Here is a 13,765-nt window from a genome sequence, read left to right on the forward strand (position 1 = left end):
GATTTCCCTGCCCCTGGGCTTTACATTACAAAAAAACCAGCAAACATTAACTTCAAATTGATTTAAGACTGAAAGCATAAAGGGGAGAGAAGGTATTTGATATGTGTGAAGATCAAATATTTGTTTCAAATATTAACATGGTTAAATCTCCTGATTCAATCAGTTGTCTCTGAATTGGTTCAAGATTCAAAAAAATAAATTTGACTTGATTTGGTAGTTTGAATTAGAGGAGCGTACATCTGCACATTATTAATAATTAATCCTTTCCCTGCCAATCATCCATTCTTTTAAGATTATGTCTGTTCATGCAATCACAAGGAAGATAACAATATCGCCAAAAAAGCCTCTAGAGTTGTTAACCTGATCCTACGCAGCTTCTGTTCAGGCAATCTCACTCTACTCACAAGAGCCTACAAAACTTTTGCCAGACCCATCCTAGACTACTGCTCATCTGTCTGGAACCCATATCACATCTCAGACATCAACACGCTTGAAAATGTCCAAAGATATTTCACCAGAAGAGCCCTTCACTCCTCCACTCGAAACAGAATATCCTACGAAAATAGACTAACAATCCTGGGCCTTGAAAGCCTAGAACTACGGCGCCTAAAACACGATTTGAGTATTACCCACAAGATCATATGCTGCAACGTCCTACCAGTCAATGACTACTTCAGCTTCAACCGCAATAACACAAGAGCACGCAACAGATTCAAACTTAATACGAACCGCGCCAAACTTGACTGTAAAAAATATGATTTCAACAATCGAGTTATCGAAGCGTGGAACTTATTACCGGACTCAGTTGTGTCAACCCCTAACCCCCAACATTTCTCCCTTAGACTCTCCACGATTGACCTCTCCAGGTTCCTAAGAGGCCAGTAAGGGGCGTACATAAGTGCACTGGTGTGCCTTTCGTCCCCTGTCCAATTGTCTTTCCTTTCTTTCACCTATCATATATATTCTCTTCCTTTCATATATCCTCTCCTCTAAGTTCACTTTCACCCTCTTTTATATTATCACATGTCTATTTTTCTTCCTATGTATTTGTGTACTGGACAAATGAATAAATAAAAATAAAAAAATAAATAATGGAGAAAAGAAGTTTCTCGTTCTATGCAGCCTGTCCTCCTCACTTGTTATTCTACACTGAATTTTAGACATTGATTTTTATTTCCTTATAACAGTATAGTTCTCCTACGTATCATTTCATAGTGACTCCATTCGTCAAAATTTGACCCGGTTGCTGAGTGTTGATGGGATGAGCAGTTAAAAATATGAACAGATGGGACCTCACAATTCCACCGAGGGAAGACAGAGCAGCTTTTAAAGGCTAGGAAAAAAGTGTGATGTTCCTGTTTCAAAGACAGCTTTCTTTTTTTGGTACTTCTAGACAATGTGTTTGTAATTAGCTTTCATAAAGGACAGCCACAGTAAGATTTATGCAGATACGTATCTGTGGCTGTTACCTCTCGGCATTCAACAGCACATGGGCAATTGCCATATCATCATTTTAAGCAAAACAATTTAACATCAAATAGCTACTTCAGAAGTCAGTTCAACCCATGTTTTAGAATGATGATAAAATCAGAACATGAAATGGCTCCTTGGTTTTCCTCAATCAAAGGTGTGTCCACAGCTTCTTTCCTCCATGTTTTTTCCCCATATCTTTTTCATAATTGAAGTTAATCAGCGTCCTTTCTTTGGTTCCACAACTTTGTAACTTATAAATTTTTCAGTGAACAGAAGAGATCTATTTCAGGGAAAGAGAAAAGGCTTTTTCTCATTGTTCATCACTAACTCTGCCACACAAATCCCAGCGACCAGGCATCTTTCATGCCGGCCGCTTCCAAAAATATTTCAAACTTCGCCATGTAGGCTGTCCAGGTCATTCTTTCTGGGTCAAAGAATTCAGGTGGCTGGACTACCGATGGAGTAGCCATGATAGTACATGGAAGGTCGGTTTCCTCGTCGCCAATGTAATAACTCTCAAAGCAAGGTTGAATCAAGCAAGGTTTATTTCGCTAACAGGACAAGGAAGTCAATTCAGTCAAGAAGCAATGGAGTATTGAGAGCTCTATACAATGACAGTTCTCCTATTTATACAATCTAGCCCAGCAACAGGGCAGTTTTACACAGATACATTTTAAGCACCAAAGAAGGCAACCAATCAACATGCAATAAACAAATCTGAACTTTTGACTTTTACCCTGTCTGGGTGGGTCACCCAGGCAAATATCTAACAGTCTCCTTAGGGTCTCGTTGACCAAACAATGTCAGCTGGCAAGACCTAGGGGAAGAGTCTTCTCTGTGGGGGGGGGGCGTCCCTCTGGAATCAGCTCCCCCCAGAGATTCGTACTGCCCCCACCCTCCTCGCCTTCTAAAAGAGTTTAAAAACTCATCTTTGCCGTCAGGCCTGGGGTTCCTTAGATCTTTCTCCCTGACCAATGAATGCTTTAGTTTGATAGTTGAATGAATGATATTGATAGGGTTTTTTTAATTAGAATTTTAAATATTGTTTTTTAATGTATTAACTGGGTTGTTATTATTGTTTCTTGTTTTTCTGTACATGCTGTGAGTCCTCAGAGGGGGCGGCATACAAATCCAATTAAATCTAAATCTAAACTCTTTCACTGAAACATAGCTTGGGACTTCAATGAATGTTTAACATGTTAAAGTCCACGAGCTCAGGCTTTGATTTATTGCACATCAAAGAAAGCTCTTGCATTAGAACTTTTTAAAGCAGAATATCCTACTTGATTAAGCTGCTTCTAACAGTATTACAATAGTCCTCACTTAACAACCATGACAACTTTTTCAGTTATAACAATGCTGATAAAATTGACTTATGATTAACATCCCAAAATCAAAATGGGACAACTCTCTAGTCTATAGCCAATTCATCACAGCTAAGTTGCCCCTATCAACATTATGTGATTTGTAGCCTTCCCAGCCAGCGTCTGACAACAAGTTCAGTGGAGAAGCTGGAAAAATTATGCAAATCCCAGTCATGTGATATCTCGTCTAATGACTCTGGGTGATTTGCTTATAATGACTGCAAGCAGGATTGCTTGAACTCCCATTGCTAAGTGCAGAATTCATGTGATGTTGTGCTTAACAGCCATTTCACTTAGCAACAGAGCTGCCAGTCTCAAGTGTTGTTAAGTGAGGACTATTTGCAAGTGCTTTCTCACATAGGAAAAATGCATCAGCAGTTGGAGCAAGCAGCAGCATTGCCATCTGGCAGAATCTCATTTCCATCTTTTAAATCATTCTTATTTAAATATTCCTGAAGTTAAAGTTAGTGCAAAATGTTGGTGCAAATTTTGGTGATAAAATGTACACCAACATGTTAATAGATTCCTTGGGTATAAGTCCTCTACAGAAAAAAAAAACCCTGCCTAATTTCTAAGATTAGCCTTATATAAAAAAAAACCTTTGCATTCTTTATTGAACTTTTCCTAGCATAAGTAACATTTATTCTAAGATCAGTAGATACTATCTTATATATTATTTTCTTTTCATAATATCATTCATGTTTATTTACGCAAAGTACAGTACTTTTCTGTATCATAAATATTTATAACACGTTTATGCTATTTGCCTGGAAATTTACCATCATTTTAAGACACGATAATGATCTGCCAAGTACAAGTCTTTTCTGTTAGAAAATTCTACATACTGTAGTTAAGCTTATTATTTGAAAACTTGAAAACTTTCAGTGCATGTTGGAAGTTGTTTGAACATACAAATACTTTTCTTTCTTTTTTAACCACCACTTTTATTTAAGTGATAGAAATAGTACAGATTTTTAATTCAGTTATAATTTCTCTGTAACACCAAAAAATCCTTTCTGGATGGCTACATCGTCAGTTCCATAATTGCATTTATGTTATGTTATTCGTTAGGGCACAAACTGCTTTTTCCCGGGAAATATTTGCTTGGGATATAACTAACTAAATGTCTTTCACCTCAACACTAGTCTCATCAATCTCCTCCTCTTCATTTTCTTCTTGCACAGTAGGAATCTGTGTATTTTCCTGAATGTTTGAATAGCTTCTCCTTACACTTTGAATTCCTTGGCAGCAGCTAGCTGTGTTTGCTGAGAGAGACTTTCAACCTTTGCTTCTCCAAAAGACTATATAGGTATATGATGCAGGATGTTTATATTAATTATATAGCATGTACCATGTTTCCTTGAAATAATACCCATCCCCAAAATAAGCCCTAGCCTGATTTTATTGGGTTGGCCTAAGATAAGCCCTAGCCCAAAAATAAGCCTGGGGAAGGGTAGCCAGCACAAGAGGCGGTAAGCACACAAGGGCCGACAGTGTCTGGCCCACCAGCCCCTTGGTGCAGTGCAGATAAGTTTGAGCATAGAGACAGAGGCAGGGGAAGGAGACAGGTAATCCCATCACACTACTCTGGCAAGCTAGGGGATGGTGGGATGGAGTCAGCAGCAAATTGAGATCTTCTGTCCCCCTCCAGGTGTTAATTGCCTTGATGGAATTTCCTCTACTGACTTTGCATTACAAGATCTTCTTCACCCTCTTGATGTATTCACGTCTAAACCTTTTCTTTATTTCAATGCGTTTGAAGTTGTCAACTTGAAGGATGCCCAACTATTTGTAGTCATCTTCATCTAGACTTTTGATGTTGTTTCTATAGGGCATTTTGATTCCTTTAGTTTTCACTATTTTCTCACACTGGATTGTGAAATGGCACATTTGTCCAGTCCAAACTCAATTCAGTGGGGTTGCAACTTGATTTGCTGAAGAATGCACATTATTCAGTAGAGTTTAACAAAAAACGATTTTCCAAAATGGATTTGCTAGTTAGCATTTATTATGGCATGATTGAAACAGGGTTCTTCGGTTATAAAAACAAGGGTTAATTTGTAGAGTGCTTAAGTATGTTTACCCAAAAGCACCTACAGAGATTTGTGTTGCTCTGTATATATCTAACAAATCTCCTGTTTTGACAGCCTGATGATTGCTGGCTTACATAATACAATCTGATATAACCCATTTTATATGAAATAATGAATAATGGGTTTGAACAAATCTGCTGTTTAATAATGGATGGTGTAAACTTATATGAACTACAAAAGCCTAGAAGAAAAACTAGAATGATTTCTATAGGCTGTTTTTTAAAAAAAGAACTGATTCTCATTCATCTTGTGTCAGTCACATAAAATCATTCTAAGAACTATCATTTTAATCAAGCTGCAGTATAGATTGAAACATAAATATGGGGCGAGAGACAGAGGGGAGGAGAGAGAGAGAGAGAGATTTAAGCCAGCTTAATGTAAATAGGCAATTTCAAACATTGATTTAATTTGAAACCATTTTTTTCCATACTCAATTCACATATTTTTCAAATGAATGTACATACTAATTGTGCATTTTAAAATATGCATGCTAATCAGTAACTATCATGAATAGATAAGACTTTCAGTTGACAACCTTTTCAAAATAATTGATAATTTAGTTCATTTGTCTCTAGTGCTATATAATTTTACATAGTTGAAAAAAAGAAGAAGAAATTAATGCATTTCTGTGAGCGCTCTCGGTACAAGGATTTTAAAAGCAGAGATAGGCATTCTAAATATGATAAATGTGATTTGCATGTTAAAGAGGATATCAGGCTATACAGACGTCTGTTCGCTTGCGATTCCAGCAGGGCAAGGAGGAGGTCCTGCTCAGACCGCCCTTAAATAGGGCGATCCAGGACCTCCCCCCATGCCCTGCATGCAGCATGCCACCTTGGCGTGCTGCCAAAAGCTGAACTTCCAGTTTCCCTGGAAACCGGAAGTTCGGAGCTCCATGGAGCTTGCAGCAGCATCCCCCGGCTCCGGGGGCAATTTCGGCCGGCGGTTTAAGCCGCCGACTGGGCATTTCTCTTAACCAAACTAAATCAGCTAGCAGTACCTGAGCACACTTGTAAGTGGATCACAACCTTCCTAACAGACAGGAAGCAGCAGGTAAAGCTAGGAAAAATCACATCAGATACATATACAATTAGCACAGCTGCCCCCCAAGGCTATGTACTCTCACCACTTCTCTTCTCTCTATACACTAATGACTGCATCTCAAACGATCCATCTGTTAAACTACTGAAGTTTGCAGATGATACAACAGTGATCGGACTCATTCTAGACAGTGATGAATCTGCATACAGACAGGAAGTTGAACAACTATCCTTGTGGTGTGACCAGAACAATCTAGAACTGAACACACTCAAAACCGTATAAATGGTGGTAGACTTTAGGAGAAACCCTTCCACCATTCTACCTCTCACAATACTAGACAACACAGTATCAACAGTAGAGACCTTCAAATTTCTAGGTTCTATCATATCTCAAGATCTAAAATGGTCACCTAACATCAAAAACATTATCAAAAAAGCACAACAAAGAATGTTATTTCTGCGCCTGCTCAGGAAGTTCAACTGCCCAAGGAGCTGCTGATACAGTTCTACAGAGGAATCACTGAGTCTGTCATCTGCACCTCTATAGCTGTCTGGTTTGGTGCTGCAACCCAACAGGACCGACACAGACTTTAGAGGATAATCAGAACTGCCAACCTGCCTTCCATTGAGGACCTGTATATGCACGAGTCAAAAAGAGGGCATTGAAGCTAGCATACCAGGAAACTGAATACTGGAGAAACCAAAATAACCTACAAGAAAGGCTAAATGAAAAAGAGAAAAGAGGCAGACAAAGTAATAATGGCCAGTACATTTAAACAAACAAATAGCAGGCAAGGCAGATAATAACAAGACCTGGCAATGGCTAGGAACATGAAAGTTGAAGAAAGAGTTAGGCTGGCTACACAAATGCATACAAAGTCAGAATTGAGAAGATAGCAACAGACAGCAAGTGGCGCCTCTGCAAAGTAGCTGAAGAAACAGTGGATCACTTAATTAGCTACTGCAAGGAGATTGCACAGATAGACTGCAGACAATAGCATGGTAAAGTAACAACAATGAGGATTGGAATATCTGCAAGAAATACCATTTGTATGCAAGCAGGAACTGGTGGGGCCATAAAATAAAGTACCATATTTTTCAGTGTATAAGACACACTGGTGTAGAAGACACACCTAGATTTTAGAGGAGGAAAACAAGGAAAAAAGTATTCTGAACCAAATGGTGTAGTATTATATTGTTTAATAAAATACTAGCTCAGAAATGGGAGTTGAGATCTACAAGCCTTAAACTTGCCAGGTTTGAAGACTCTTGCACTCCTAACCTCTAACTCAGGTGTCTTCAAACTTGACAGCTTTAAGACTTGTGGACTTCAACTCCACCAGTCATGCTAGCTCAGAAATGGAAGTTGAAGTCCACAAGCATTAAACCTGCCTCTACCAGTCATGCCAGACTCGGCTCTCCTCCTGGTTCTCTCCAACCCCCATACCCACCCACCCCACAGTTCAGATTTACACCCTCTTCTGCTCTAGCTGGACTTAGAGCTGACATCGCTCTGCAAATGCATGACAACTCCAGGCTCTCAAGACATAGCAGCCGGGAGTGGGAAGCCAAGCCCAGCTGAGGAAGATCTGAGGAAGGCACCTGGGATCAGCTGGGATGTGAGTTCGGCTGGGGGGAGGCTAGCTTTTCACCAGGTTCTTTTCTTTTAGAGACAGAGAGAGAGGGAGAGGGGGGTGGGTGAATAACCAGCTTCTTTAGAGAAAGAAATGTGCATCTCCCATCAATTGCAGTGTAATTCTGCCTTTTTTCTGTCTTTCTGTCTTTACACTGCAATTGATGGGAGATACACATTTCTTTCTCTAGAGAAGCTGATTATTCGCCTGCCCCCCTTTTTCTCTCTCTCTTTAAAAGAAAAGAACCTGGTAGAAAGCTGGCCACCCCTAGCTGATCCCAGGAGCATATATTTCCTCAGATCTTCCTTACATTGCAAATAGAGCAATGGAAAAAACCCTGCAAAGACTTAGGGCTTGGAAAACATCCTTCTTTGCAGAGATTAACAGTGAAACAGCTTGCAAGAGGGTAAGAGCTGGGAACATTGTTAGCACCTGGTTAGGGCTGGAAAGAAACATTCAAAGCAAGTAAAACAATGACAACCCCCCTACAAAGACAGGGTTTAGAATACATTCTTTGCAGAGAGTAACAATGAAAGAGCTTGGGTACATTAATAGCACCTGGTTAGGGTTGGAAAAAAATATCTGGAACAAGTAAAGCAATGAAAAAGAAAAACCTACAAAGAAAAAGAAAAACCTACAAAGACCAGGTTTGGAATACATTTTTGGCAGAGTGTAACAATGAAAGAGCTTGCAAGCAGGTAAAAGCTGGGAACATTAAAAAACCAGCAAAACCAGAGCAAGTTAGAATAATTAAACAAACCCTGCAAAGACCTAGGGCTTGGAAAACATTCTTCACAGAGAAGCAATGAAAGAGCCTGCAAGGTAAGAGCTGGGAAGATTGTTAGCAGCTAGTTTGGGCTGGAAAAAAAGCTACATTTAGAGTATAAGACACACCCTAATTATCAGCCTAGTTTAGGGAGGAAAAAGGGTGCGTCTTATACACCGAAAAATACAGTAATTGAAAATGAAGAAGCCAAAGAGCTTGAGACTTTATAATTCAAACAGGCATCTGCTGTAAAACACACCACATTTAACAATTGTTGATAAGAAAGGCAAAAAAAAATATTTCAACAAATGAATAGGAACAGTCTCCTTTCTGGTGGTTGAGATCTATGTTTATATATGACTATGGGTCAATGGGTCGATTTTTGGATGTGAGTGAATGTTTTGGTGATTATTTTGCTGTGATACATAGTATTTCCATTAATTATTAGAGATGAAATATAGAGATGGTACAGCGACTCATTGTTGTTGTTTTTTCCTTTAAGGATATCCGGTGAGCATTCTCCAAAACTTCAAATCCGAAGCCACAGTTACTTGAGGGCAGTGAGTGAAGTTTCCATCAATAGGAGTTTGGATAGCTTGGATCCTGCGGCTCTGCTTACGTCTCCTAAGTTTCGTTCCCGAAATGAAAGCTACATGAGGGCGATGAGCACTATTAGTCAGGTGAGTGACATGCTTGCACAATTAAAAAAATAATAATGATAGTACACCATCCAACTCTAGTAAATATAGAATCTATACAGTGATACCTCGTCTTACAAACGCCTCATCATACAAACTTTTCGAGATACAAACCCGGGGTTTAAGATTTTTTTTGCCTCTTCTTACAAACTATTTTCACCTTACAAACCCACCGCTGCCATTGGGATGCCCCGCCTCCGGACTTCCGTTGCCAGCGAAGCACCCTTTTTTGCACTGCTGGGATTTCCCTGAGGCTCCCTTCCATGGGAAACTCCACCTCTGGACTCCTGTGATTTTGTGATGCTGCAGGGGAATCCCAGCAGCGCAAAAACGGGCACTTCGCTGGCAATGGAAGTCTGGAGGTGGGGTTTCCCAGCGAGGGGAGCCTCAGTGAAATTTCAGCATCGCAAAAACACAGAGGTCCAGAGATGGGGTTTCGAGGACTTTGATGTTTTGCGATGCTGTGATTTCACTGATGCTCCCTTCGCTGGGAAACCCCACCCCCGGACTTCCATTGCCAGCAAAGCACTCGTTTTTGCGATGCTGGGATTCCCCTGCAGCATCGCAAAAACACAGATGTCCAGAGGTGGGGTTTCCTATGGAGGGGAACCTCAGAGGAATCCCAGCAGCGCAAAAACAGGAGCTTTGGCTGGCAAAAGGGGTGAATTGCACGCATTAATCGCTTTTCCATTGATTCCTATGGGAAACACTGTTTCGTCTTACAAACTTTTCACCTTAAGAACATCATCCCAGAACCAATTAAGTTTGAAAGACAAGGTATCACTGTATTAGAAAAAGATGGACAATTATGCAATAGCAACAGGTTTTAGAACCCACTATTCGGTCAGGGTGACCACCAAGCAATTTCCACTCACTTAAGGAATGTACCACTTTTGCATGGTACATCAAGGAGTTTACTTCAGTGGTGGGTTGCTGCCGATTTGGATCAGTTTGCCCCTACCAGTGGTGGGAATTTGTCCCCATGCGCCAAACCAGCAGCAAAGGCCAGCTGTCCATGTCAGAAATAAGTTTATTTCTGGAGTAATATTACAATGCAAGTAAATGGTTTGTAACCATAGTGAAGGTTGATGTAAGCTATAATCAGTATGTAATCATGGGTTTGCTAATTGTGCTGTAACCTGATTGGCTGTAACCTATATAAAGAGGAACATCCTTGCATGGGTGTAGTTTGTTACAGAGTGGTTTTTTATAGTAGAGAATGGTTTGTTATGGAGTGTTTTGTGCTGAGTGGTTTGTAGTTAGTGGTTAGTGCTTAGTAGTTGCAGTTATGGATGTAATAAGAGTTATACAGTGGTCCCTCGATGTTCGCGATCTCAATCTTCGCGAAACGCTATACCGCGATTTTTCAAAAAATAATAAATTAAAAATACGTCCGCGGTTCTCTCTCTCTCTTTCCTTCTCTCTCCCCCCCTCCACTTGCCCACGAGAAGAAAAAAAGCAACCTCTGCCGGGCAGCTCCCCTTGTGCCCTCGCTTTGTGCCTGCCTCTTGTCCCTCTCTTTTGGGGATTTTTTTTTCTTTTCTTTTTTCGCCTTTGGTCTCCCATTACTGTAAACCTGCCGCTTGGCCGCCGCCAAGGAGAAGCAGAGGGGGTGGCTGAGGCGGCGGAGGCGTAGCAGCGGCGGCGGCAGGGGAGCTTGGAGCCTTGCTTCAAGGGGGTCAGACGCAACCTCGGCGAGCCGAAGGTTTCCACGGCTCTGACCCAGAGCAGGAAGGGCTGGTGGGGGCGGCGAATCCACCTCCCCAGCCATCGGCTCCACCATCTGCGCATGCGCGGCCATGGGGAAAAAGGGCACGCATGCGCAGATGGTGTTTCCACTATATCGCGAAAAATCGATTATCGCGAAAGGTCTTGGAACGTAACCCTCGCGATAATCGAGAGATCACTGTATACCGAGTCTGTGGAGAGGGGCGGCATACAAATCTAAATAATAATAATAATAATAATAATAATAATAATAATAATAATAATAGTGGATAGTTTATTATAGTGGGTAAATGTAAAAGAGTTTATTTAGAGAAACATTTTGTGTTAGATTTTCATCATAAACAATTAAATCAGTCACGCTTTTAAGATTCATATCCATTCTTTTGACATGTATATGCATGAACTGAGCCTGATAGTGCTTTTGTATTTGAAATAGACTTTTTTCTAAACACACCAATCATCAGTCTCATTCATTCTTTGACTCCAAACAGCTCAGTTATTTTTAGCATTCTCTCTTGTCTTGTCTTCCAGCCATCCACTTATGTCACTTAACAGAATATTTTCCCCTATGAATCTTAAACATTTAGAATTATTGCAGAATTTTTAGTTGTTTATCTTTGCTTTTTCCATTATCACCACACACTAAAGTAAAACATTCAAGGGACTCCAATTTACACATTTCTCTTTTCATGCACACCACACAGCCTACTGTAGATGGCAATAATACTTTGTAATATAATTACTATCCCTTTCTCTCATAATCAAGCTTATATCTTAATTTCTTTGCATATATTAATCTTAAACATCCACAAAACTCAGACTTTTCTTCATTTAGATATACAGTGATACCTTGTCTTACAAACTTAATTGGTTCCGGGACGAGGTTCTTAAGGTGAAAAGTTTGTAAGACGAAACAATGTTTCCCATAGGAATCAATGGAAAAGCGATTGATGCGTGCAAGCCCAAAATTCACCCCTTTTGCCAGCCAAAGCGCCCGTTTTTCTGCTGCTGGGATTCCCCTGAGGCTCCCCTCCATGAGAAAACCCACCTCTGGACTTCTGTGTTTTTGCAATGCTGCAGGGGAATCCCAGCATCGCAAAAACGAGTGTTTAGCTGGCAACAGAAGTCCGGAGGTGGGGTTTCCGAGCGAAGGGAGCATCAGTGAAATCACAGCATCGCAAAAACACCGAAGTCCTCGAAACCCCACCTCCGGACCTTTGTGTTCTTGCGATGCTGCGATTTCACTGAGGTTCCTCTCGCTGGGAAACCCCACCTCCGGACTTCCGTTGCCAGCAAAGCGCCCATTTTTTCATGGCTGAGATTCCCCTGCAGCATCACAAAAACACGGAAGTCCGGAGGTGGGGTTTCCCATGGAGGGGAGCCTCAGGGGATTCCCAGCAGTGCAAAAACAGGCGCTTCGCTGGCAACGGAAGTCCGGAGGCGGGGCATCCCAGCGGCGGCGGTGGGTTTGTAAGGTGAAAATAGTTTGTAAGAAGAGGCAAAAAAATCTTAAGCCCTGGATTTGTATCTTGAAAAGTTTGTATGATGAAGGGTTTGTAAGACGAGATATCACTGTATTGTGTTGTTCCCCTTTTTATGTTAGTGATACACACATATAATATTGCAATTGGTTTTCCTTTCCAAAATTCATATTCTGTATTATTTTCTTCTCTTAAATTTGAAGTTACAATTATCCATATACTATGATGGACATCAGATAGGGCTATACACAGTGTTGGGTTGCTGCCCGGACGGGGGAAACGCAGTGGGGTAGCAAAAATGGAGCTCCACCCCAGAGCACCCAATTTGCACTGAAAGATGTTGAAAGAAAATGAAGGTCATCCTGCATAAGACGCGCTCACAGTGTGGTAGTAAAAAAATTGGTAGCCCTTCACTGGCCATAGATATTGGTGTATTCCACCATTCTAGCATTATTCAATCATTATTCAGCCATTATTCAATCAAGAACATTTTTGTAGTTTACATTTTGGACAGTATGCCATAAATCAAGACGTTTCTGTATTTAGGTAAGCTGGCAACATGATGATGAATTTATTTCTAGTTCTACTAATACACCCACCACTGGTAGGCAGGAATTTGAAATTCTGACATAAAACATTTGAAAAGAAAGAAACTTATATTAAGGAATCTTTTTTAAAAAAAATCCATGTAGAGAGAACTCCATGAATTCTTCTATATTTATACAAATACTGTAGTTTCTTCACTAAACCACAAGCAAAACTATTGAGTTTTTAGGATGGATAGTGAAGTTAACAGGCTACTGTGACATAATAGCTTGTTACATGATTGGCTTCCATTTTGTCTTTGAATATAACTGATCCTTCAGTCTTATTTTAGATTTGAAACTCAATTGCTACATAGGCTATTATGTCACTAGTAGTAACTTGCAGCATATAATTTACTTAGGGTTTAAGAGGTTCACTGCTGAGCTTAACAGCACGTTCAGAATTTTATCATTTAGAATTTAAAGAAAACCTCTGTAAGCAACATATTCTGCACCTAAAGTTCCTGCAGGTTTTTGGACAAATAGGAAACATTATGTTAGTAATGATTTCCCAACATTTGCAAAAAAAATTGTGTGTAGAGACCCTACATAGACTACTAGCAGTACTTGTAGAAATGAAAGAGAAAAGCCATAAAGAGATGTACCATAATTATTCTCAACAGCTAGCCTACATTGGTTAAGTATTTTCTTTTCTTTTAAATATTGTTGCCTTGTTTGCACTGGAATTTTATCCTGGGGGGAAAAAACAGACTACTGCAAATGAAAGATCTGGGTACATCTTCAGCAAGATCTTTCAAAGAATACAAAAAATATGATAAAAATCTATATATTACATAATGTATGTCATGATAATAGTCAAAAGCCATTTTGGAAGACTTTGGGAGTGATTGACATATAGATAGTTCTAAACTAACATCAGCAACTGGGACTGGAATTTTGGTTG

General features: G+C 40.1%; 1 protein-coding gene across 1 annotated transcript in view; it reads left to right on the top strand.

Annotated features, from left to right (window-relative positions):
- The window catches only part of DLGAP1 (DLG associated protein 1), a 130,344-nt gene that overhangs the window by 48,081 nt on the left and 68,498 nt on the right, over nucleotides 1-13,765 (top strand). Inside the window, exon 3 of the mRNA XM_070747582.1 lies at nucleotides 8,873-9,050. Within this exon, the coding sequence (XP_070603683.1) occupies nucleotides 8,873-9,050 (178 nt within the window). The remainder of the gene's footprint in view (nucleotides 1-8,872; nucleotides 9,051-13,765) is intronic.

This window comes from Erythrolamprus reginae, chromosome 3 (genome assembly GCF_031021105.1).
Source record: "Erythrolamprus reginae isolate rEryReg1 chromosome 3, rEryReg1.hap1, whole genome shotgun sequence".
NCBI classification, from domain to species: domain Eukaryota; kingdom Metazoa; phylum Chordata; class Lepidosauria; order Squamata; family Dipsadidae; genus Erythrolamprus; species Erythrolamprus reginae.